The following is a 25,944-nucleotide window of genomic DNA, read 5'->3' as shown; positions in this document are numbered from 1 at the left end:
ATTGTGGGATTTGCTTCTTTTTTCTTGCAATTTTATATATATGTCGCTTTTTCTCTGATATCACGGAGCCAGTGAAGGCTCGGACACCATGTTTAGGATTAGTGAAATATTAAACACATGCCGTGACATTATGAGCAGCCATTATGATTACTAGATTTCATATTGTCTGTTTACTGGATTGCAGGTATGCTGTAATCTTATTTGGCACCTGCATTCTTTTACTGTAAATGCTCAAGTACAGCTTCATGTTTCCCATCTACAATGATGATTGTTCAGTGCAATAAACATGTGCAATAATAAAGAGAACGAAAGGACAATACAAAAATTTTAAAGTGAAACTGCAAAGTGCTCAAATGCAATAACTCCAGTCTTGGTTTTTACTTGGCATGAAATAAGATAATACGGGTGCAATGTTGCCAAACTGAGCCTCTCATAAAAATGTTACTTCCAAAAAAGTCCAGTCTTGCACTCATTGAAACGATCACATCACGCCACAATGTCACCATCCACGAGAACAATGGAGGAAGTGCTCATTATGCAGCAGCTTCTCCTAGTGTTAACGAGGCTCAGACGGACTGCTAACTAAAGACCTTGCATGCAGATTCGGCATTGCAGTAGGTTCTGTGAGTGGAATTTTCCACTCGTGGCTTGATGTGCTAGCCAAGAATTTGCACTGAAATATTTATTCAGCGTCCAACTTCAATGGAAGCTAGGTTGTTGATGATTGGTGTTTTTTGTAGGTTGACAAGCCCACAGCAGACAACCAGAATCTTGTCGATTGTTGCACAATCTGCATCGTTCGACCTTTTCACGAAGCTTACTGGCAGCACACTTTGGAGACTTCTGAAGAGCTTCAAACGTTGAATGGCTCTTTCAACATGAATTCGGACCCGTGAGAGCTTTCTTGATGTTGTGACTTCTTCTCCTGGCAGCTGGGGGCGTTTTTTTGTTAATGAGGGCATTAGTATTTTAGCACCTCGAGCAGCAAACATGTCCTCGCACCGGAAGCCTCTGTCCATAAGAAAACAATCTCCCTCCTCAACCTTATCAAGCAGGCCACTACACAGTGTGAGCTCTTTGTCAGAAACCCGTCCACCCCATGCCTTCGATACAAATGTAACTGAACCTGAAGGTGAAATTGCAACAAGTGCCTTGACGGTGTTGTGATGCTTGTAGTTTGAATATGTCTGACTCCTAGCTTCCATTGAAGTTGGACGCTGAATAAATATTTCAGTGCAATCGATGATACCCCTCAGGTTATCAAATAATGTGTCTTGAAAAGCTGGCAGGCGGTGAGACTGCAGCGCTTTTCTCGATGGCCAAATGATGAATTGCTCAAAATTCTTGGCTAGCACATCAAGCCACGAGTGGAAAATTGCACTCACAGAACCTACTGCAATGCTGAATCTACATGCGAGGTCTTTGGTTAGCAGTCCTAGTCTGAGCCTCATTAACACTAGGAGAAGCTGCTGTTCAGCATCCAGGCATGTCTGGGCTGGTGTCCAAATAGACAACACAAACTGCAGCAGTGCCCTGAACATTGTTACGGATACAAGCCCTGTGTGGAACTTTAAAGTTTTATCTGACTGCATCACCACAGTCTGTGTGATCTCTGGAAGGTTAATGGGCTTATTCTCCTTTGCAGCAGGTCTATCTTCAGCAGTTTGAAAGTTTTGCTTCATTTCAGTGAGATGTTTTTTTGTCAACTCATTTTCTTCCAGCAGAGCTTCAATGTCCTTTGTAGTGAGGGTTGTTTGTGCTCCAGCATCACACGTCTTCCTTGGACTGTCGCCATGGTCGGTGGGGTCACCTGGGGAGGTCAAAATACAGGACTCGGCAATGCCATCTCTTTGTTCGGAAGGCAGTTTTCTTTGAGCACGTTCGAATCTGGCAATCTTCTGTTTTGAGTTTCCTTGTGTTCGGTAAGGAAACACTGAAGGAACATAGTCTGGGTGGTTTGCATCAGAAGATGGCTGGCCTGCAATACAGAAGGATAAAAATTATGACACGCATTGGGACTATCTGCAACTAAACATTTTTTTAATGGCACTTTCATTGCTGCTAGACAAAGGATGAAATTAGTGAAAAGAGTTGCTTGTGTGTACACACTAATAAAAGGGCGAGATGATGTGCGCACATACGCACACTCTGTGATATCAGCATGGCTTGTTCTTAATATGCATGAACACACAAATGAATTTCTCAAACGTCCTTGTAATATTAAACAGCAAGGTCAATTGAAAGTGAATCAACTTTTGCCACGCCTGCAAGGTACTAAAAACTGTAGTTCACGAGAATAACACATAACCTGCCTCTGCGAAGCCGTAAATACGCCCGGATAGTGGCCGAAACTCCCTGCATGTATGTATGGATACCACTAGTTATTTTTGGGATTATAATCTGCGTAAAGTATTATCGTCGACACGGCTGTCTACATGCCGGTAGGCAGCGATACACCTGTCTAAATAAGTGAAGTTGCAGAAGAGCAGTAGTGCTCCAGATAAAAACTAAAAACAAAAAAAAACACGGCGACTGTATGGCTACACGCCGACGTAAATATCGTTACCCTGTGGCGTTGCGCTTAGCAGATGCAAACTTTACATTGCACGCTTCTGTACTCATGAACTTAAGGAGCTGGTTAGATTTCAAACTGCTCGCGCGTGGATCACACAAGATATGACACGAACCTTAATAAAGTATAGGCGGCAGTAGTACTTTTATATAACTACACCACATGGCAGCGCCGGCGCTACTGTAAGTAGCAACATACCTTGGATGAAGTGAGCAGAGCAAATCTGAGAGCTCTTTGTAGGCTGCCAGTTGTCTCGGCGCACCGCTGCTATCCAAGCGTTTTTCCTACCGGCCTCGCTGGGGAACCTGAACGTTCGCACTGCCGAAAGAAGGTTTGTTCCTGAGCGAAGGCTGCACCCAGGTACAACACAACACGAACCCATCCTTGAGCGCTTCACAGGTGACTTGTACGACGCTGAACACATTTCCAGCGAGCAACCGCATACAATCAAGCGATACCGCCGCCAGAGGATCGAAAAGAGAGAAAGGCGTTGTTCCGGCGAGCCACTGGACACTGAACAACGCACGGAATGCCACAATCCGCACAAATATAGATATACTACGGAAAAATCGAACAAAATGCGCACAGCGCGAGCGCGAGAGCACACAAAACGCCAGCAAAACAAACCACAACCGGAAGTTTTCTAAGGGCGCCGGATACGGGGGCACAGTGTTGCCAGTGTACGGTCGGCGCTGGATGAAACCGTCTATATTCCAGAGGAGCGGTGACAGTGGAGAACCCTGTGGGCTGCCCAAGGTGGGACGCGCAACCGCGTCTCCCGCCCTGGAGCGGTACACCACCTCGCGGTCCGTTAGAAATGACCGCAACAGTGCACAGAGGTTTCTCGGGCATCCCCATTGTCCGAGCGACGCAAGGACTAGGGGATGCCAAACACTGTCGAAAGCTCCCCGGAAATCTATAGATATTAGCAGTGCGTGAAGTCCTTCTGCTCTTATTTCTCTAATTTTGGTTATTAGAGAGTGGAGAGCGTGAACTGCTCCTCTCTGTTTGGTGAAGCCGAATTGATTGACATGAAGAAGGTTTTGTCTTGCCAAGAAGTGGTATAGTCGCCCATACAAGAGACGCTCCAACACTTTGCCCAGTGTCGAGTTCATCACTATGGGTCGATACGAAGATGTATTATCTGACGGTCTTCCTGGTTTGGGGAGAAAAATGATTCTTCCCTTTCTCCATACTATCGGGAAATGTCCCAAACGCAAGGCGGAAGAAAATATGAAAATAAGAAAATTTGGTTTCAATTTCCATAATTCTTGAACTAATCTAGGGGTGATTCTATCCAGTCCCGAAGCTGTTCCCAGTTTCACCCTGGAGACGGCGAGGTGGACCTCACCATAAGTGAAGGGAACATCCTCGGGACCTCCCAATATGGGGTTCATCGCCTGAGCTCGAATCTCCGAATGCAACGGAGTGTCAATTTGACGATCGTCCGAAGCTACTTGGTTATCTAATAGAAGTTGGGCCGTTTCTAATGTTGATGTAGTTAGTGTGCCATCCTCCCTTTTTAATGGAGGAAGAATGACAGGCGCCTGTAATTTGGAAAATGCAAATTTGAATGTGTGTCCAAAAATGTTGGATTTTAGGGAATCTTTAGCAATATTTCTCATTTCGGAGTTTCGAGCTTCTGCGATGTTATTTCTGTATATTCTTAAGGCTTGGTAATAGTCTTTTCCGAATTGTTGCCGCAATAGATGATCTTTTGTTCTTTGGTATCGCCTGCGGAGAGCCTTAACCTTAGATTTTTCAATTGCCAAATCGTCCGTCCACCAATTGTTAGAATTTGCGGCTTTCGAATTTGGACGGAAGGGTCGGGATGATAAATTCTTTCGTCTTAAACTTTCAAAAATGTTATAAAATTTCTGTATGACCAATTCCAATGCCTCCGGCGAAGCCAGGTGCGCACCACCTACCGCATCAAAGAATCTTAATTTTGATATTGTGTTTAGTATTCTTGTTATTCCTAGGCGAGTTAATCTGGGCTCTGTGTTTCGTGTCGGGTTTCCTAATGTGACTATTATATGTTTGTGTTCTGAGAGTGTAATGGTGTCGGAGACGTGCCATGATGGTTCCAAGGACATCAACTGTGATGAAACCATGGTCACGTCGATCCAACTGTCTGTGTAGGCGTTTGTATATGTTGGAGGAGATGCAGGATTATTTAATATTATCAGACCTAATGACATTGCAAACTGCAATAATTCCCCGCCGCGTGTGTCGGACTGGTGTGGTCCCCACACGGCATGTTTAGCGTTGAAATCCCCCCAATTATGACCTGCATGTCCTCCGTGAGTGTTATTGCATGTGTTATGTCGTGTAATGTTGGTGACATTGGAACGTGTGGTGGTGCGTAGGCGCTTACCAATAAAAATGATGCGGTAGTTGATGTACATGCAACAGCCACCACCCTTGTAGTTATTAGGACGGGGAACATATCAAACCTTGTGGTTGTTGAGATGATGGCACAGCGTGGCTTCGATGTGTGTGCGAAGACTATCCAGTTTGGAGGAAATCCTGTGATTTTATCGCCAATTATATAGGGGTCTGATATTAGTGCGAAGTCATAGTTTGCATTCGTAATACTTTCTACTAATACCGGGGTCGCATTCTTACAGTGGTCTAAATTTACCTGTATAAATGAAAAGGAGATGTTAGTTGTCATTTAAATTATTGATTTTAAATAAGTTGCGATAATTTGTGGAAAAAAAAAAGGAGACCCCTTGCATTAAAAAATTCTAACATTCCTCCAAAATGCATAGTCAGGCCATATATAGTGGTAACAAAGAAAAAGAAAGGAAAAGATGAGAAGAGAGAAAAGTAACAGAAAGGAGAACGAAGAAAATAGGAGAGACGTAAATAGATCGTAGAAAAGAAAGAAAAAAGAATTACCACTATATTTGGTTGATGTGTGTTTTCATAGCTAACGTGATTGTGTGGCATCACTTGGCATGGCCGACAGAAGATCCCAGTTGGCAATTTTAACTCTTCCATTACACACTCTTTTCCAACTGTTCCATGAAGTGATCCGTAAATAAAAAAGGCCGTCAAGTGTGACGCGCCTAAACCTAATTGAAATATAAAAGAAATGTGAAAATATGTGCCTGTGGGGACATTCCCAGCCACGCCAATGATGTATAGGCTTCTACTATTAGTAGCCTTTAACAGCCACGCTGTGCCTTCAGATCAGTGTTTGTGGAACAAACAGAGGTACAACTTTACAGTAACTGAAGGGCGGTGCGGGTAAACTGGGGGGAACCAGTCCTGAAGGATATGTGTTATAACAGTAAAAGAAGAAAATTCAAGAGCACCAATGTGCATTATGTTATTAAAAGTTGCTGTAAGAATCGTGATGTAATTCTGAAATGTCAAAAAGAACAATAAGGAAAGAGTGGTGCTTTTAAGGTATAATTTGGTAGAAGAAAAATTAGTGGGGAGATTTTTGGATGAGCTTGCACAGATAAGTGCAGAGAACTCATCTATTAGAAAATAAAAAGAATAGGGAATGGCTCCCCCGTCGGTCCCCCGCTTAAAGCCCAGATTATGTTTGTCCATAATCTGTCCTGGATTTAAGGCGCGCAAGTCTTGCGGCCAGGATGGGACAATCTGGGGAACCGGCTCTGTGCGGTTGCCCCTCCCTTCCGGCCCTGCGGCACACCGCGCACGCCACGGCGGACTCACTCTCGCGTACAGTGCAGTCCGTAACAGTGTGCGCTCCAGCACACCTTGTGCACACCGCGTGTGCCGCGTCCGCACTGAGGCGGCAGTTGCGCCGCGAGTGGCCATAACTTGCACAGAAGGTGCACATTGGTACGTGCAGGTCTTCCGCAACCATCGCCGATGACCAACCAACTGTTAGCCTGCCTTTCGCCATAACTCGTGAAAATGCGTCTGGCGCCATTGACAATATATGCGTCTTAGTTCCGTCGCGAGCTTTGAATGTGTATCTTCGCGTCGTGGTTTGTGGATGTAATTGTACGTCAGGATTCTTAGCAATGATATTTTCTACCACGTTGGCGTCTGGCACATCTGGGTCTGCGCCCCATATTCTAATATGGGGACGGCGGCGATCCACAACGCGGACCTGTATCACGGCTCGTGTGACTTCATTATCCTGAACTGCCTGGCGCAGATTAGTTACTGTTTCTCTGTCCTTAGCTAGTACTGTGACACCGCTAGGTGTAGGACGCAGTGTCACAGGTCCTATGCCGGCTTCCTCAGGGTTAATGTTAGCTTTTAATGTTTGTATGAGTTGTGCCGGCGTCGCGGAGTCTGGCGCGGAGGATGTTAAAAAAGCGACATGGTTGACTTGCCGCTGCTGAGGAGGTTGGTCCGTCGTCCGCAGTTAGGTTGTTACCGGGGCGCCGCCGTTGGCCCCGGAACCTTGTAAGATTTCGGCAAAGGTGGGTTGGAGGCCCGGAGGCGGCGCAGCCTTGAGGCGAGCCTCCGCCGATTCCGCCCGAGCCCTGGCCGCAGCTGAGTCTCGTTTTTCGGCATACCACATCGACCGCAGGATGTCCGCGCGGCCTCGGGCATCAGAGGCCAGCGCCTGGTAGTGTGCGCAGCAGTCAATCATCTTGCCAAATAAGTTCATGAGGAAAATACGCGCCTGAACACCAATTTTGTGATCAGGCGCGTTTGGGAAGTTCACCAAGGTCTCATGGTGTCTTGTGACCTCGGCAAACGGCATCATCTCCGCGAAGCCGAGGTTCAGAATCTCGTGCGGGACCGAACCCGCCGCAGGAATGTTGGTTGGATCCTGGGACTGCACACCGGAACCAGGGACCTCGAGGTCGCAGGCGACCGCAGCCGAAGTTCCGGAGTGCAAATCCTGCGCGGCCTGAAGCGACGCAGCCTCGCCATGCTCCCTGATCGGCGACCTGGTTGAAGGCATTTTGTAGGCGCTGGAAGTTTCAGCGATCAAAGTGTCGTCCGGGGAATCGCGCCGCGGCGTCTCCGCACGCGAAGCCGGTCCCGAGGACGAGCCCGCAGGAGGTGAGGCAGATGCATCCATGCCCGCGGCCGCGGGGGACCGCTTACCCGGCCACCACAGGGCGCGGCTGGTGTTAGGCCTCGCTAGTAGTAGGCGAGGCTCACGGAATCAAAGTCCTCGGACCTCGGAAAGCATCCGAAAAGCGGGGAGCGACCCGCTAAGGTCGCCCCCGACGAGCGGTCGCGTCCGCGGTTCCTATGAGGAAGCGCCCACCTGGTCAAACTGGACCCGCTGGCAGGCCGCTGCCGGGCCGGCGCGACCGTGGCGGTGATGTCGGTGCGCCGTCGGCAAAGTCTCTAGGTCAAAAAAGCGGCCCAAAACCGCTAGCGGACCCTGCAGTCCGCCCGCGGAGGCCGCCGGAACTCCCGCAGATGAAATCAGGAGGCTCCGAGGCTGCCCAGAAGCCCTGGAAGGCCCGGGAAAAGCTCTCTGAAAGAGAAGGAAGATCGAACAGCAGCGCGAGCACCGGGAGCGCCGAAAAAACACGTCCTATCGCTTCGAGCTGCTCGAAGCGATAGGACGTGATAGGAAGCGATAGGACGAAGCGATAGGATGGGTAGTTGGGCGCGAGGAGAGGGCGCCTCAGCAGTGAAATCACAACGACCGTCCGGCAGATGAACGAACTCCTTTTTGCAGAAACCTAGGCGTAACGCGCCTCGGGCCTATGCTCTGCCCCGGATGAGCAAGGCACCCGGTCAGTGCCAACGGGGCAGCTAACAAGTGTTCTACTCGCGCTCTGACGTCGGACACGGGCTGCAGGGTCGCGCGCGCACGATCACGACCATCTTCTCGTGACATGTGCTGCTTCGTCCACTTCGCCTCCGAAGTATAATTTGGCAAAGTTATTAGTCGTATTCGACACTGTCGACTGTGGCTCCGCCCCGTCCTTCACGGTTTCACGTTGAAGGTAGTCGAGAAGGTAATCGAACATTAAATAGGCGATGGCGATGAAAAACAACACATCGTTGAATAAGAGCAATTCTCCACTTTAGCGGGAACCGAAGTAACCGAGTCCCCGTGATACCGCGACAAAAATAAACGTACGCTTGAGGTGTGTCGCTGGTGCAATATTTAAAGTTCGCCTAGGTAACAGAAGACACCAAACGAATACTGCTCGGTAAAGAAACGCCTTTAAGTCACTACACTTTACTAAAGCTACTCTTCTCCTCGTTAAAGAAATGCCTTTAAATCAAGCTGGAATCCAAAAAAAGAAGCGTCAACCACCAGCAGCTGTTCCGACGGTGGAACACTAATACTGCCACGTCACAAGATTCTCCGAGAGTGTTCTATCAAACGTAAGAGCATTCGCACCACGCAAAATAAAAAGAGCAATCCCACGGAAGTTTCTCTCAGCATTTGTTCTCGTAAAGTTGGATAACCCGCGCCAAAGCCAGTAATCATGTTGACTGACTGACTGACTGACTGACTCGCCGCCACGCTAGGTGAAAGAAATGCAACAAAGTATGCAATTTTAGTCTCACGACAGTACGACTGCTAATTATGCGAAATAATGGACAACGGGTAGCCTTGTTTTGTGCGAGCTCGTGCTTTGGTGGAGCCCGATGTTCAACCATCAGGGAAAATTCGAGTTAGATAAAAATAAATTACTCACTGCGAACTCCGCGCATGACTTCAACTTTCGACACCTTGTCTTTTCGAGTCGATAAAGAAGAAATCCAAATTCTTGTTGCGGTGATATTCCATACGCCGCGACAGTCGCAGCTTTCATCTTCATCCCTGCTACCAGCAGTGGTGGTGCTCATCGCGAAATAAACACTATGTCAGGAGAGCGCAGTCGTTGCCGCAGTTGTCGGAGCATACGCTACAAACCAGAGATTGTGCACACTGATAACCGGACGACGACGTCGAAACGTACGAGCAGTGAGTGAATTTGGTCTTCCGCCGACAAGAAGCAAAATCAGTTCGAACGAATTGGAAGCCTGCCTGTATCGAGCCGCCCTCCGGCCGAGCCCGAGTAGAATACTGACGCGGAAATGCCGCGCGGTGTCGTCTGCTGCTGATAGCGCGGCGTGCCGTAGTGTTGTGACCCGGTTGTCGCCACGCTAGTGGCTCAAGCCTCGGGACGTTGCATGCTTGACAAGCATGCATGCAAACTGCACGGATGGAGGGACGGACGGACGGATGGGTGTGTGGATGGATGGATGGATGGAATATAGGAGCGTCCCCTTTGAAACAGGCGCGTAACAATTGCTATCAAGCTCGTTTTTCTCTTTATCTTATATAATTTTAGATCGGCTAACTATACCATCATTCCTGTAATGAATGTTTGTTTCTACATTACTAACATTATGTCACTTTTCTGCTTTCAAGTCACCAATCTTCCAATTGCTTTCTTCTTTAGCTAGCTTCCACCGCAGGTTCATTATCCCAGCCAACAATATCTCTACACCCCAGGGACTCAGGAAGAGTGACTGCGCCTGCATCGACTTCCCGATAGATACCATCGCATTGTTTCTATGGATTAACAACATACTACACATATGTCATATTCATGGTTAAATTTATTTTTGTAGCTGCGTGTTCTAATAAAGCCACCTTGATCTTGCTTCAAAAAGTAGGGCACGGCCTTTTCAGTTATCAAAGCTTCCTTCCTGATCTGCCTTTCGACTTTCGGTATAGACCAACAGCGTTTTCACAAACAATGGGGGCGCTCGTGACGCCGCAGCCAAGGGGGTTGAAAACGAGGGTCAGCGCCCTTATAATAAATACATGGAACCGAAAGATTTCAAAGCAGTTTTTCTCATTTCATGGGGCACCTTTGATGTCGTTATTCGGCGCAGAGTAATCGAAAACATTCTACAACAGATCGTGAATGTATGGAATCACATTATCGAGGCAAGAATCACATTAGCGAGGCAAAGTTGTTTTAAAACGCATGAGGTTGCGTGCTGTGAAGGCGACCCTTAGAAATCCATGTAAACATAACTTACCGCAAAATTTTTCTCGTTTCGCAAAGGACCAGAAGTGGTGGCCGGTCGTTAAACGTTGCCGAGCGCGTTGAAGAAGTGTGTGACAAATTATGCTGCGTCATTGCGGAAGCAACCTACTTTTAAAACTCTCTGTTTAATATGTTGGGAATCCGGACACCCCCAAAAGGCTCATGTAGCGAATAGCGCAGTTTTCTTGACAGTCTACTATGCTGCCGCATGGGGCCAATTAGTTTGATAATACTGTCGCTCAAGTGATACACCCTACCAATAATTACTTTTAAGTGCAGTTTTCAAACGACACACATATTTTTTATGTCGTAACAACACATGGGCCGGACGAGAATCTCGCTTTGCAGCAGACGACCGCGAAGCTGTCGATAACCACCGCGGCCGCCTCCAGCTCCGGAGCGTCTGCTAGCGACGGTGCCGGTGGTGCATGGTCGTCTGCAACTGTGCGCGTTTATTGTATCGTGTTGGGAACAGTCTCTTCAATCGTCAGACTTGCAGTACTTGTAGGAGAACATAGTGTGCGCTGCAGCAATGTCGAAATACCTTAAACGCTTGTCAGAATCAGATAAACAGCGCTACATGGAAAAGCTGTACATTGATTGCTTCGTAAACCCAGGCCGACTTGACATGCCTGAAACACATTGGGAAGTCGTCCAGACTGACGCGTGCGCTCTACCGTCATTGGCCATGGCAAACATTCTAGTGTTTTTGATTTTTTCTCCAAATCGCTTCACTGGAGAGACCGTCCAGGATATACAAGTCCTTATAGGCATACAATTATTTTGAATCAGGTGGGTGATGCAAGGTCATCAACTAGCATATATTCTAGTTAACTCTTTGTTTCGTTCATCGTTATCCGCTTTCGGTGCGGTTTCTAACTGGTCGTTTGTTTGTTTTTTCCTTTCCGAACGGCTCAGGCCATCCGACGCGTGCTCGACTATTAACTCTCCCAGATTATTCCGAGCGCTAATGCCATATTCATCCTTTGCCTGGTCTCCAGCCTGCTTTTTCTTATCTTGTCATTGAAGTCGCCCATTAGTACAGTTTTCTGCACGTTTACTTCCACCATTTAGAATTTTACATTTTCAAAAAAGATTTCGACTGCCTCGTAGTCATGACTAGATGTAGGCGCGTACACCCTTATGAGCTTAAGTTTATACCGCTTATTAGGCTTAATTAGGATGCCGGCCACCCTCTTATTAATGCTATACAGTTCCTCTGTATTACAAGCTAAATTCTAATTAACAAGAAACCCTACTCCTGTCGGGTCTAAATTGCCTGGTGTGTGCGCTTTGGTTAGAAGAAAGGCAGATGTGTTAAAAAGTGAGCACCGCTGCTATGCTGAACATAAATATAGGTATGTACAGCCTTGGTCAAAAAACTTAAGGCCGCTGCGAACAGCCCGGGAGCGGTTGCTCTCCGCTATCGCGGCGCTGCCCCCGCCGGCGCGCTTCGGCGCTCGCTGGCGCCTAGGATAAAGAGGGCGAGGGAAGCATCTGTCTCGCTCTCAAGCATCCTTTCATAACAGCGCTCAGGAAAAACTAGTGCGGCGTTCGTTCTGCCCGCTGCGAGCTCTTCTTGCGGCCGCCGTGATACGGCGCTTCGTGCGAGTAAATGCGGTGGCCTGAGCGAGATTCCAGGTTTCTATGCAGCGCATTAAAGACCATTTGCAAACCTCTGGAAGTAAGCTTCTCTGCACAGCGAGGACCCCTTTAACATGACGGCCGAACCTATTTTGGGGGCAGAATTTTGGAGCAGCGCTGGAGACGTCTTTTTGCCGCTTTTCGATGGAGGCGATAAGCAAGGCGCCTGTGTGCTGCGCGATGTCAGTGCACGTTGAAGAAACCCAGGTGGTTGATTCAGTTATCTGTAATATTTTTCCTCCTGCTTCCTTCACAAAAAAATGAATCAAAGTAGACGAGCAGAATACAAAAATAAAAGAAAAATTACCCCTCCTCTCCGCCCTTTCCTGCTATATTGCGTTGTATCAAATTTCACGGCTGCTCAGGAAGCATCTCGCCCAGACCATCGCATTTACTCGCAACAACCGCCGTATCACGGCGGCCGCAAGAAGAGCTCGCAGTGGGCAGAACGAACGCCGCACTAGTTTTTCCTGAGCGCTGTTATCAAAGGATGCTTGAGAGCGAGAGAGATGCTTCCCTCGCCCTCTTTATCCTAGGCGCCAGAGAGCGCCGAAGCGCGCCGGCGGTGGCAGCGCCGCGATAGCGGAGAGCAACCGCTCCCGGGCTGTTCGCAGCGGCCTTAAGTTTTTTGACCAAGGCTGTACATACAGTGCAGAACGCAGGTAATTTACAGAAATCCCCTTTCATGTGAAAAATACTGCATTATAATGTCCGCCTCTTTGAACATAGGAATTCTCTAACCCCAACAGCACAAGACAATTTGCCTAAACATTGCTCGAAATGTAAATGCCACGACATTTATGATAAAACTGTCGTGCTTGGCACATCGCGTAACCAACGCACAAGAGAAATTATGAAGGCATACCTTTTCCCGAAAGGAGGGCGCAAGTGTGTTACCGAAGCATCCATTACCTTATTAAAAATAGACATTACTTACGTTGAATCAGTCGTCAAGTAGTTTTTTCACGTTTTGTGTCTTTCCCAACTTGCTTTTTCCACATCTTTCGTCAATTCATTTTTCTTTTTTTTTCATGTATTTGATATTTTTTTTTTGTCTCGCACAGTATATATTTTGTTAGCATTTCCAATAAAAGATCAGTTGTGAGTAAGCGCTCGTGTGCGTTTTCCTTTGTATTTTGTCCTTGTCTTCTTTGCGCTATACGTTCATAAAATGCAAACGAAACAACTCGCTCAAATCAGAATTCTTGTGCTACTCCTAGTTCTCGTCAGAAAATAGTTCGTGAGGCAGTAGCATTCTCATTTGGCTTCCTAACCTCGCTAAGCCCTATGATAGCTCATTTCACGCCCGCTGGTGCCTCGAAGGGCACTGATATGCCCCCAAACGCTACCTCCTGTCGTTCTCATCCACACCGGTCGCTCACTTCATTCCTGAATTACCGACTTTAGAGTTAGCACGGATGGCATAAAACGCGTTTTGAGGAGATATGACTGACATCTCCAAGAAACAGGGAATATTCTCGTCTCAAATTAATGGTCACTTATACCCGGATCTTTTATTTATTTTTTTTTTATTTATTGAACCTTGCAGGCCCCGAAGGGCATTGTGTAAGGGGGGTTACAATATCAAGGTTAATGGCTGTAAACAAGGAGCAGACACTAGGTATTACATAATTTCAAACATAATAGAATTCCCAACGTAATTATACATGGTCGCTACAGAATAGAGTACATGCAGATGCATATAAAATATGAGAGAAAATATTTAGAAAGAAAGGCAACATGTTAATAGTATAATATAGGTCCATTGAACTAGCAATACAAACTTAACACTTTCTCACGGAATGAAGCAGGACAATTTATCGATGCAATTGAATCAGGAAGATCATTCCAGAGTGAAATGGGGCGAGGAAGTGCAGATGAGTTGAAAGCTTTTGTACGGCCAAAGATGCGAGAAAAACTAATATGATTGTGCAAGCGTCTAGACGTGCGCAGTGGATTGCTTAGTGGCAGCGGCGAAGGCCTATCCGTATGCACATTCTTGTGTAACAAGCACAGAAGCGAAACTTGGCGGCGATTTTCTAGAGGCGGGATTATAGCCTTTACGAGTTCCTGGCTCCATGGTCATCCCCGCAACTATTACAGAAATAAAACTTAGGCCAATTCACCGCAGCTCTTCAATAGCCGCAGCGCTGATCGCTCCTTGTGTCGCAATTAGGCATACCAGTCAGCAGAGCCGTCGGCGGTAGTCACAGCCCTGCAAGCCTTAAAAGCGGCTTTCACCGTGAAGGGCATGAGCAACTCGTGATCGAAATACGAGAACTTCATCACTATGCCATAAATCGAGGGCATGACATCATCTACTAATGGCTTCCAGGACACAGTGGCATAGCGGGCAATCTCCGGGCGGACGAGATCCCACGAACAGCCCACCAATACTGCGATTGTGTGTTGATCCCTTTTTCAAGGGCAGATGCAGCGGGCAGGCTTGGCGCACTTCCGCGGGAGCACACGCTCGCCTTTTGGAATTCTGGGCAGTTTGCGAACTGCCGCTTAAAGTCCCTGGACCCTGATCTGAAGCTCCGGCTTCCACCTGGCCTACACCGACGTGAAGAAACTTTGCTGTGCCACCTGTGGGTTGGTGTAGCATTCACAAACTCTTATTCTTTTGTGATAGGTATGCGCAAATGGCCTTGCATATACAACCTGCGGGTACGACGAGACTATAGACCGCACTCTTTGCGAGCGCCCCGTATACTGTGCGGACAAACAGTGCCTCTGCCGTGCGCTGGAGCGTCTAGATGGACGCCCACTGACTGAAATCAAGATTATAGGTCACTGACTGCGGCGATCGTCGGCGGTGAAGGCCTCCCAGGCACTGCTCCGCTTCATGAAAAGCAAGGGCCTGATATATAGGATGTGATTTTTTTGTTATGTTACGCTATATGACTGTTAAGACATGTGATGGGACGTGACATGGCTTTGATGTGACTATGCTGACTTCAGCCATCCCTCTTTTCCCCGCCACGTTTGATCCACTCACCCCCTTCCACCAGTGCAGTGTAGCAAACAGGTTTCTTTTATCGATTATGTAGCGCAATTTATCTGATTCTAATAAACTTTTCACGTAGTCCGACATTGCTGCAGCGCACACTATGTTCTTTTGCAACTACTGCAAGTCTGATGATTGACGAGACAGTTCGCATCACGATACACAGTTGCAGACGACCATGCACCACCGACACCGTCGCTAGCAGACGCTCCGGAGCTGGAGGCGTCCGCGGTGGTTACCGCCAGCTTCGCCGTCGTCTGCTGCAAAGTGCGATTCTCGTCCAGTCCATATGTCGTTACGATATACATACGTATATGTCTGTCGTTTGACAACTGTTATGTTTTATTGTAATTCTTGGTAGGGTGTATCACTTGAGCGGCCGTATTATAAAACTAGTTTTCACCTGGCGGCAGCATATCAGACTATAAACAAAACTACGCGATTCGCTACATGAGCCTTTTGGGGGTGTCTGGATTCACAACATATTATTTGGAGAGTTTTAAAAGTAGGCTGCCTCCGCAATGACGCAGCATAATTTGTCACGAACTTCTTCAAAGCGCTGGCCAACGTTTAACGACCGGCCACCACTTCCGGTCCTCTGCGAAAGAGAAAAATGTTGCGGCAAGTTGTGTTTACATGCTTTTCTATGGGTGGCCCTCCCCACTCGCACACCCATACGTTTCGCGGTGTTTTAAAAGAAAACTTTGCCTCGCTAATGTGATTCCATACTTTCACGATCTGTTATAGGATGCTCACGGTTAGTCTCTGCCGAATAACGACCTCAAGGTGCCCCATGAAATGAGAAAAACTGCTTTGAAATCTTTCGGTTCCATGTATTTATAAGGGCGCTAACCCTCGTTTTCAACCACATCGATTGCGGCGCCATCAGCGCCCCCATTGTTTGTGAATACGGTGTTGGTCTATACCGAAAGTGGAAAAGGCAGATCAGGAAGGAAGCTTTGATAACTAAAGAGGCAGTGCCCTACGTTTTCAAGCAAGATCAAGTTGCCTTTATCATAACACGCAGCTACAAAAAGAAGTTTAACCATGAATATGACACATGTGTAGTATGTGGTTAATCCATAGAAACAATGCGATGGTATCTATCCGGAAGTCGATGCAGGCGCAGTCACTCTTCCTGAGTCCCTAGGGTGTAGAGATATTGTTGGCTGGGATAATGAACCTGCGGTGGAAGCTAGCTAAAAGAAGAAAGCAATTGGAAGATTGGTGACTTGAAAGCAGAAAAGTGACATAATGTTAGTAATGTAGAAACAAACATTCAATAAAAGGAATGATGGTATAGTTAACCGATCTAAAACTATATAAGATAAAGAGAAAAATGAGCTTGATAGCAATTGTTACGCGCCTGTTTCAAAGGGGACGATCCTATATTCCATCCATCCATCCATCCATCCATCCATCCATCCACCCACCCACCCGTCCGTCCGTCCGTCCGTCCGTCCGTCCGTCCCTCCATCCATCCATCCATCCATCCATCCATCCATCCATCCATCCATACATACATACATACATCCACCCATCCATCCGTCCATCCATCCATCCATCCATCCATCCATCCATCCATCCATACATACATACATACATACATACATACATACATACATACATACATACATACATACATACGTACATACATACATACATACATACATACATACATACATACATACATACATACATACATACATACATACATCCACCCACCCACCCACCCACCCAATTCACTCACTGCTCGTACGTTTCGATGTCGTCGTCCGGTTCTCAGTGTGCACAATCTCTGGTTTGTAGCGTATGCTCTGACAACTGCGGCAACGACTGCGCTCTCCTGACATAGTGTTTATTTCGCGCTGGGCACCACCACTGCTGGTAGCAGGGATGAAGATAAAAGCTGCGACTGTCGCGGCGTATGGAATATCACCGCAACAAGAATTTGGATTTCTTCTTTATCGACTCGAAAAGACAAGATGTCGAAAGTTGAAGTCATGCGCGGAGTTCGAAGTAATTTATTTTTATCTAACCCGAGTTTTTCCTCATGGTTCAACACCGGGCTCCTCCAAAGCACGAGCTCGCACAAAACAGCGCCACCCGTTGTCCATTATTTCGCATAATTAGCAGTCGTACTGTCGTAAGACTAAAATTGCGTACTTTGTTGCATTTCTTTGACCTAGCGTGGTGGCGAGTCAGTCAGTCAGTCAACATGGTTACTGGCTTTGGCGCGGGTTATCCAACTTTACGAGAACAAATGCTGAGAGAAACTTCCGTGGGATTGCTCCTTTTAATTTTGCGTGATGCGAATGCTCTTACGTTTGATAGAACACTCTCGGAGAATCTTGTGACGTGGCAGTATTAGTGTTCCACCGTCGGAACAGCTGCTCGTGGGTTACGCTTTTTTTTGCGATTCCCGCTTGATTTAAAGGCATTACTTTAACGAGGAGAAGAATAGCTTTAGTAAAGTGTAGTGACTTAAAGACGTTTCTTTACCGAGTAGTATTCGTTTGGTGTCTTCTGTTACCTAGACGGACTTTAAATATTGCACCAGCGACACACGTCAGGCATACGTTTATTTTTGTCGCGGTATCACGGGGGCTCGGGTACTTCGGTTCATGCTAAAGTGGAATATTGCTCTTATTCGTCCACGTGTTGTTTTTCATCGCCATTGCCTATTTAACGTTAGATTTGCCACGACGCTATTCTGGCGTCTTTGAACATTGTTCAAGGATAAATAGAATGGTTAGTAACAGGAAACAGCTTTACTCCTTCATTACTCGTACCTACTCTGGAATCTTCCTTCAACTTAAACACCTTATCATTTTCTTTCCCAACGTCCCAACGTTTTATGTCATAAATTTCCCGATTATATTTCCACCCATTTACAGTGGACTAATTCCTTTTTATGCATTTTTTTCTACAGCATCTAATGACTTTTTGCCATTTGACATAGTTATAACACAGTGTCAGTCGCTGGCGCTATTTGCCCCAGATGCCCTTGCACCAATGACGTTTACTAATCAGCATCTTTTTCTATCTCTCTCTTTCTATCTTTTCTCTCGACTACCTTCAACGTGAAACCGTGAAGGAAGGGGCGGAGCCACAGTCGACAGTGTCGAATACGACTAATAACTTTACCAAATTATACTTCGGAGGCGAAGTGGACGAAGCAGCACATGCCACGAGAAGATGGTCATGATAGTGCGCGCGCGACCCTACAGCCCGTATCTGACGCCAAGCGCAAGTAGAACAATGGTTAGCTGCCCCGTTGGCACTAACCGGGTGCCTTGCTCATCCGGGGCAGAGCATAGGCCCGATGCGCGTTACGCCTAGGTTTCTGCAAAAGGAGCTCGTTCATCTGCCGGACGGTCGTTGTGATTTCACTGCTGAGGCGCCCTCTCCTCGCGCCCAACTACGCATCTTCCGGACGGTCGCTGTGACCTCGCTGCTGAGGCGCCCTGCCCTCCCACCCAACTGCACACCTGCCGGACGGTCACTGTGCCTTCACTGCTGAGGCGCCCTGTCCTCCCACCCAACTGCCCATAAGCCGGACGGTCCCTGTGCCTTCACTGCTGAGGCGCCCTGTCCTCCCACCCAACTGCCCATCTGCCGGACGGTCGCTGTGCCTTCACTGCTGAGGCGCCCTGTCCTCCCACCCAACTGCCCATCTGCCGGACGGTCCCTGTGCCTTCACTGCTGAGGCGCCCTGAACTCCCACCCAACTGCCCATCTGCCTGACGGTCGCTGGGCCTTCACTGCTGAGGCGCCCTGTCCTCCCACTCAACTGCCCATCTGCCGGACGGTCGCTGTGCCTTCACTGCTGAGGCCCCCTGTCCTCCCACCCAACTGCCCATCTGCCGGACGGTCGCTGTGCCTTCACTGCTGAGGCGCCCTGTCCTCCCACCCAACTGCACATCTGCCGGACGGTCGCTGTGCCTTCACTGCTGAGGCGCCCTGTCCTCCCACCCAACTGCACATCTGCCGGACGGTCGCTGTGCCTTCACTGCTGAGGCGCCCTGTCCTCCCACCCAACTACCCATCTGCCGGACGGTCGCTGTGCCTTCACTGCTGAGGCGCCCTGTCCTCCCACCCAACTGCCCATCTGCCGGACGGTCCCTGTGCCTTCACTGCTGAGGCGCCCTGTCCTCTCACCCAACTGCCCATCTGCCTGACGGTCGCTGGGCCTTCACTGCTGAGGCGCCCTGTCCTCCCACTCAACTGCCCATCTGCCGGACGGTCGCTGTGCCTTCACTGCTGAGGCCCCCTGTCCTCCCACCCAACTGCCCATCTGCCGGACGGTCGCTGTGCCTTCACTGCTGAGGCGCCCTGTCCTCCCACCCAACTGCACATCTGCCGGACGGTCGCTGTGCCTTCACTGCTGAGGCGCCCTGTCCTCCCACCCAACTGCACATCTGCCGGACGGTCGCTGTGCCTTCACTGCTGAGGCGCCCTGTCCTCCCACCCAACTACCCATCTGCCGGACGGTCGCTGTGCCTTCACTGCTGAGGCGCCCTGTCCTCCCACCCAACTACCCATCTGCCAGACGGTCGCTGTGCCTTCACTGCTGAGGCGCCCTGTCCTCCCACCCAACTACCCATCTGCCGGACGGTCGCTGTGCCTTCACTGCTGAGGCGCCCTGTCCTCCCACCCAACTGCCCATCTGCCGGGCGGTCGCTGTGCCTTCACTGCTGAGGCGCCCTGTCCTCCCACCCAACTACCCATCTGCCGGACGGTCGCTGTGCCTTCACTGCTCAGGCGCCCTGTCCTCCCACCCAACTACCCATCTGCCGGACGGTCGCTGTGCCTTCACTGCTGAGGCGCCCTGTCCTCCCACCCAACTACCCATCTGCCGGACGGTCACTGTGCCTTCACTGCTGAGGCGTCCTGTCCTCCCACCCAACTACCCATCTGCCGGGCGGTCGCTTTGACTTCGCTGCTGAGGCTCCCTGTCCTCACACCCAACTGCCCAGAGGATTCCCCCCTCGTCGTCGCAAATCTTGGTTCCCACAAACAGTCCTTGTACCGGAGGAAGACCATCCCGCTAGCGCGGCAGCGAGTCCGCGAGAAAGGTGAGTGCTTAATTTTTTTCCGCCAATCGCTGCCCGTCAGCCCGTCCCTTAACCGTGTAGTCGTCGATGACGACAGGAATTTACGTATCGCCGCAGCTCCCTTGCGTTTGTTAGGCACGTTAAAAATATGGCGATTCCGCACATCACCCGTGTTCAGCGTGATGACTCTTGATTCTTGACGAAAAGCATTAATCGACTCAGTCATGCTGAAACGACGAGTATTACAATGTCCCTTTTCCTTTTCAAATCGTGCCGCGACCACTGTTTTCATCACGTCCTGCTGCGATGCGTGCAATGAGTAACAAGCATCGTTACCTGTGTACTACTACTGAGCGGGCGTCTTTCTGGTGACACACATTCGTTCTGTGGCGGATCTTAATCACCAAATTGTTAGGCTCACCAGAGGCTTCCACGTGTCGGGAAAGTAACTTGATTCAATCACGCTGGCGGAATACTGAAACGCTCGTTTGTGAAGTGAGTTGCTCGGTCTTGCTATGTGTCGCTGAGCCTCCCGCAGAGATTAGACATTTGTACGCCTTGTAAACATCAGCTATGGTTTCCTTTTTCTCCAGGAGGACCTACCGGATGCACACAGGTCTCCCTCTCTGTATCTCCATCGTTGTATCCTTCTTCACCTTCGGCGTAGGTGCCAACCTGGGCAACGGAGCGCTCGGTGGCACCTACCGAGAGCTCGCTCACCGTCGCCCACGGCCACGCCCATGCGGGCCCCCAAACGGCATTGGCAACATAAAGTGTGCGCCCTGCTCTGACCACTTCCATGCAGTAAAATTCAGTTGTGTTCCAGCGTCGTCCTTTTGCACTCCTTCCTTGTTAACGCGCCCTTTTTTCGCTGGTTTCCACCTTCAATCATAAAGTCGCAGAACAACGAGCTGAAGATGCAGGTGAGCTATGGCGGCTGCTGTTGCTCGCACCGAGACCACCCTTGCCCACCTCCAGGTATCATAATGATTGCCAACAATCTTGGGAATGTGTTGGAAATGTGGACGACTCTACATAGTACTGCCAACAAGCTCCAATATTAGAATGATGGATTTTGCTGTCGATGCCTGCAGGGGGTGAACGTATTGGTGTTATATGTCGTAGTGTAAATGGCTCGACTTAGATAGCTACCGAAATATAATATCTGAGGCGCAAGACACATTGCATATTTCACGGTATAGGCGCTTTGGGGAACGCACCAGTTGTGGTAATAAGGGTTTAGAAGACTGCGACGGGAGAGTGTAACATGGGCACTGCCCCAGCAACCAGTACTGTCCAAGCTGCTTTGCGAGTGGTGTAATGCGCGCTTAATACTGCTACAGACAAGAGATAGCATTATTTGCTTACATGCTAGCTGGCGCAAGGCCTCGTATGGCTTCGAAAAAGTATGAAACCTTCCGGGCGGTGACAAAAAACAAACTGGGTGCTCCTGAAGTCTGCTTGCTCCTCTCGCTGGACTAGGTTGACTGCGTTGCGATTGACAAGGTAAACGTCCTCGGCCTGTCTATAGCTGTTGATTCCCCTAAGAAAGCGAAGACCAGATCGAGTTTCATTCGAAATGAACGGTATCCAACAGTAAAAGAAGTAAAACAGAGGAGCCGGCATATCGATATGGTTTACTCGCCTCTACCACTGAGGTCATCAGCAGGTGTGATATGATCCACTGAGCACTCGAGGGCGTTTCGATGGATTACGTGAAAGCCGATAAGCTCCTTGACTAAGCATGCACACCTTGCATTGAATCGCCGCCGGAAAAATGAACGCTAATACGCTGAACTGAAACGCACCTACATGTTCAGCGCATTCTATTGAATTCGCATCAACGGTTTCCTCAGATCTTTTAGAAAGCCTTATGTGCAATCGGTGGCGTCATCTGGAGGAACTGGATTTTGACAGCCTACTGCGCTTGCTGGACTAGGCGCACCAATAAGAACAAGGATGAAGCGCTTCGACATAAATTCCTTATTCTTATGCGTCGTTTTTTGCGCTTAGTCCCGGAAGAATGAAATAAAACGAACTTCAATAAGTACTGCTTGACTGCCGCGATCTGTTCTCGCGCTGTCTGCAGGAAATCGAGCGGAGGCTGCCATCCCACTTTCCGCGGCGGCCTGCTCGTGGAGAACTGGGCCGGCTGATCCAGTTGACCAGCAATGATTTCAACCTGGAGATCCCTGCCAGAAACTTGTACCACTACGACGTGGAGATCTGCTCCTAAACATGCAAGGAGGCTAAAGTCCAAGAGAACCGCAAGTACCGCTGCATTAGCACCAAGATCAGCCGCCTCGCCCTCGAGATGCTCGTCAAAAAGTACAGGCTCGACCTCCGCGGCAGCTTACCTGCCTTATACGGCCGCAAAAACCTATAAACGAGACGGGAACTCAAGTTCCGCGAGCTCACGTTAACGGTCGACATCGAAGAAGGCCAACGGATGGAGAAGTTCGTTGTCGAGGTCCAGTACGCAGCCACATTAAATCTGGACGCTCTGCAAGCCGTCTTCAATAAACACGTGAGGCAAGTTGCCGAGGAGGATCTCCAGGCCGTGGACATCCTTCTGCGGCAAGAAGGACCTTCGATCAAACTGACGCCTGTTGGACGGTGCTTTTTCAAGGCGCCTACACCAAATGACCACACCCTCGGAGATGGCCGCGAACTCTTGTTCGGCTACTATACGAGCATTCGACCAACTCAGTTGAAACCCATGCTCATGTTGACATGTCGGCCACTGCTTTCAACGAGCCTCTGCCGGTAACTGGCTTCATGTGCAAGGTGTTGAACAAGGGCCTGCGCGAGATGTCGGCCAGAGACTTTAGGGATCATAGCGAGCAACAGTACGTTTGTGTCAACAAGCAGCTGATGGGGCTGAGTGTCAAGGTTACTCACCTTCCTAACCCGAGCAAGTTCAAGGTGCTATGCGTCAATAAAGAGCCAGCGAAGAAGCTTTTCTTCAGCATGGAACGCGGTTCCTGCTGCTCTGTGTCTAACTTTTTTGAGAGCTGCTATGTTCGCCTCATGTACGCCAACCTACCCTGCGTCCAGACAGGCAGTGAGACTCACCCTGTCTACCTCCCGCTGAAGGTCTGCTCGAAGGTCTGCTCGAGGACAGCATTGCAAGAAGAATCTTGACGTGAACCAGACGTCGGAGATGATCAGGTGCAGTGCTCAGCCTCCTGCCAATCATTTCAACGTGATCCGCCAGTCAGTGCGGGACTTGGTCAGCAAGAGCAATCCTTGCCTGCGCGAGTTCGGCATTAAGATCAGCACCAAGCCGACTCAACTGATGGGCCGCGTGCTCAAACTGCCATCCCTGGTCATCGCGAACAACTTCGTCGGCAAGCCCCGCGAGGGGACCTGAGAGCTGCGCGGCCGTCTCTTCTTCAAGCCGGCCCTGCTGACCCGCTGGACACTGCTCTTCCTGAGCCTTCTTAATTAAGCGAGGCAGCCTGGATAACTTTGTCAAAATGCTCATCCGCGTCAGCCAGGAACTGGGAATTTACCTGGGCATCCTTACTGGCTTATTTACAGTCCCATACATAACCCTATTGATAATTTGGCTCTCCAGGCCGATCTGGCAAAGGTCGAGGATTGTTGTCGAAATTGGTCACTGACCCCAAATGTTAACAAAACGGCCCTAATTACCTGCCACAGGCGCCAACGTTATTTTTCATACAACTACTTACTAAACGGAACTACTATCTCCTCCGTATCTTTTGTGAAATATTTGGGTGTCACAATTTTCAGTAATCTTAGATTGCATGCTCACATCACATCCTTTACAAACGATGCTAACTTGGTTTTCTTCGGCGTAACTTAGCTCAGGCACCTTCTTTCGTTAAACAGCTAGCTTATGTAACTTTTGTAAGGCCCAAATTGGAGTACGCATGCGCATTGCGGGACCCGTATCTTCAAAGCCTGACATCTAACATTGAATTCACTCAAAAGCGTGCTGCTAGATTTATCTTCTCTGACTATTCTCGCAATACTAGCGCCACTAATCTAAAAGCTAATGCCGGCCTCCCGAGCTTGCAAGACCGCCGTAAAATATGTAGACTCTTTTCATTTCATAAATGTTATCATGCCTTATCACCTAGCACAGCAGTCATCACGTCAATTCATCGGACATCCAGTCGACACAGCCACACCTTGGCCGTTTATCCGCCACATACCCGAACGACAACGCGCCTCAACTCATTTTTTAAGGACAGCCACCGACTGGAACGATCTTCCCGCTGACATCGTCGTTCACTCTAACCCATCATCATCATCAGCCTGACTGGACCCACTGCAAGGCGAAGGCCTCTCCCATATTTCTCCACTTAATCCGGTTCCGTGCTAGCTGCATCCACTTGACCCCTGCGAACTTCTTAAACTCATCCACCCACCTAACTTTCTGCCGTCCCCTGCTACGTTTTCCTTCCGTTGAAATACAGTTTGTTACCCTAAGCGACCATCGGTTATCCTCTCTTCGCACTGCATGTCCTGCCCACGCCCATTTCTTCTTTCTGATTTACAGTTTCAAAATCATTTCTAAGCCGCCGTTGAACAATTTTTATGTCAATCGCTACAATACTGTCAGGCCTACCCTTCATGTAAATCCCCGCACTCCTGGGGTCTTTGAGGTATTGGAAATAAATAAATAAATAATTAAATGAATAAAAATAAAAATAATAAATAAATAAAATAAATGCGTGTCGAACAGGCGCTGGACGTGACCACGATTGACGCAAATCGTAAGCCCATGCAAACATTGTGCTCGAGGAACCGCGCAGCACTGCCAACCTAGAGATGATCATCATCGTGCTCGCCAGGAACTCGAACTACGCCGTGATCAAGCAGGTGGCCGGTACCGAGATCGGTCTGCGCACCCCGCGCTGATGGACTACAACGTGATCCTGAAGTGCAACGATATTTTTGTCAAGGCCAACTCAATGGCCAGAACCTCAGCAGCAAAAATTGGTGTATAGTCAGGTACCCGAAATGAATAACTCCAGTCAAGAGCCTGAGAGTATATGCCATTAGCTGCTTTTTCTATTCTGCTGGAAGGCATCTGTAAAATGGCAATATGGCTCGAAAATTGTCTAGATACTCATCTATAAGGCCATTTAATAATTTGGCAACAAATTGATAGCATTCCCCGAGAAGGTGTCATCAAATGAGATTATGATAGCAGACCGCCGGTGGTTAACTTGCACTAAAGAGTTATTGATACGGAACGTTTCGACGGCAGGTAATTAGTAAACACAACCTGAGGTAGCTTATACCTAGGCTACATATTATCAAAGAAGTATGATGGGATAGAAGTAAATATGGGGTTAGCCAATCCAGGGACAGGCTCCGAATACCTTAAAAATGCTCGCACAGCAAAAAGCTGAAACCGCTAATTTATATTAGGTATCCGAGCTTCCTAGTATAGCAAATCATTTTCCACAGATTTAGACATAGCTAAGCAAAGGCGCAGAGCTCGTCGTCCCAAAAAGTTAAGTTAAGTTAAATTGGTTCACAGGAAGGGAAAGGCGCAGTAACTGTCACACTTGCTCTGTGGACACCCGAACCGCGCCGTAAGGGAAGGGAGGAAGGTGGGAATGAAAGTGGAAAGAGAGAAAGAGGAGCCGTAGTGGAGGCCATCGGTCGTCCCAAAATCAACATATTCAGTTTTGTGCCTTGGGCATCCAGAAAAGA

The 25,944-nt window shown here is 48.7% G+C and overlaps 1 protein-coding gene and 1 pseudogene across 1 annotated transcript; one reads left to right on the top strand and one right to left on the bottom strand.

Annotated features, from left to right (window-relative positions):
- Positions 1-354: 354 nt before the first annotated feature.
- LOC146202373 (uncharacterized) lies at positions 355-3,274 on the bottom strand. Its single transcript, XM_084588128.1, has 2 exons — positions 2,771-3,274; positions 355-1,978 (listed from the first exon to the last, which is right to left on the bottom strand). The coding sequence occupies exons 1-2, from the start codon at positions 2,994-2,996 to the stop codon at positions 687-689; spliced, it is 1,518 nt and encodes a 505-aa protein (XP_084444254.1). The 5' UTR covers positions 2,997-3,274; the 3' UTR covers positions 355-686.
- Positions 3,275-7,774: 4,500 nt separating this feature from the next.
- LOC146202372 (protein argonaute-4-like) lies at positions 7,775-25,229 on the top strand (annotated as a pseudogene).
- Positions 25,230-25,944: the final 715 nt, after the last annotated feature.

This window comes from Amblyomma maculatum, chromosome 1 (assembly GCF_055883805.1).
Source record: "Amblyomma maculatum isolate TAMU_Amacu chromosome 1, ASM5588380v1, whole genome shotgun sequence".
Classification (NCBI taxonomy): Eukaryota; Metazoa; Arthropoda; class Arachnida; order Ixodida; family Ixodidae; genus Amblyomma; species Amblyomma maculatum.
This window is presented reverse-complemented; position numbering and strand designations above follow the sequence as displayed.

What these genes read in the sequence shown, in the direction of transcription:
- LOC146202373 (XM_084588128.1), bottom strand. Translation starts at nt 2,996, where the DNA reads ATGTGTTCAGCGTCGTACAAGTCACCTGTGAAGCGCTCAAGGATGGGT. An exon ending in CTCTGCTCACTTCATCCAAG is followed by an intron (nt 1,979 to 2,770) that starts GTATGTTGCTAC and finishes TCTGTATTGCAG; the next exon opens with GCCAGCCATCTTCTGATGCA.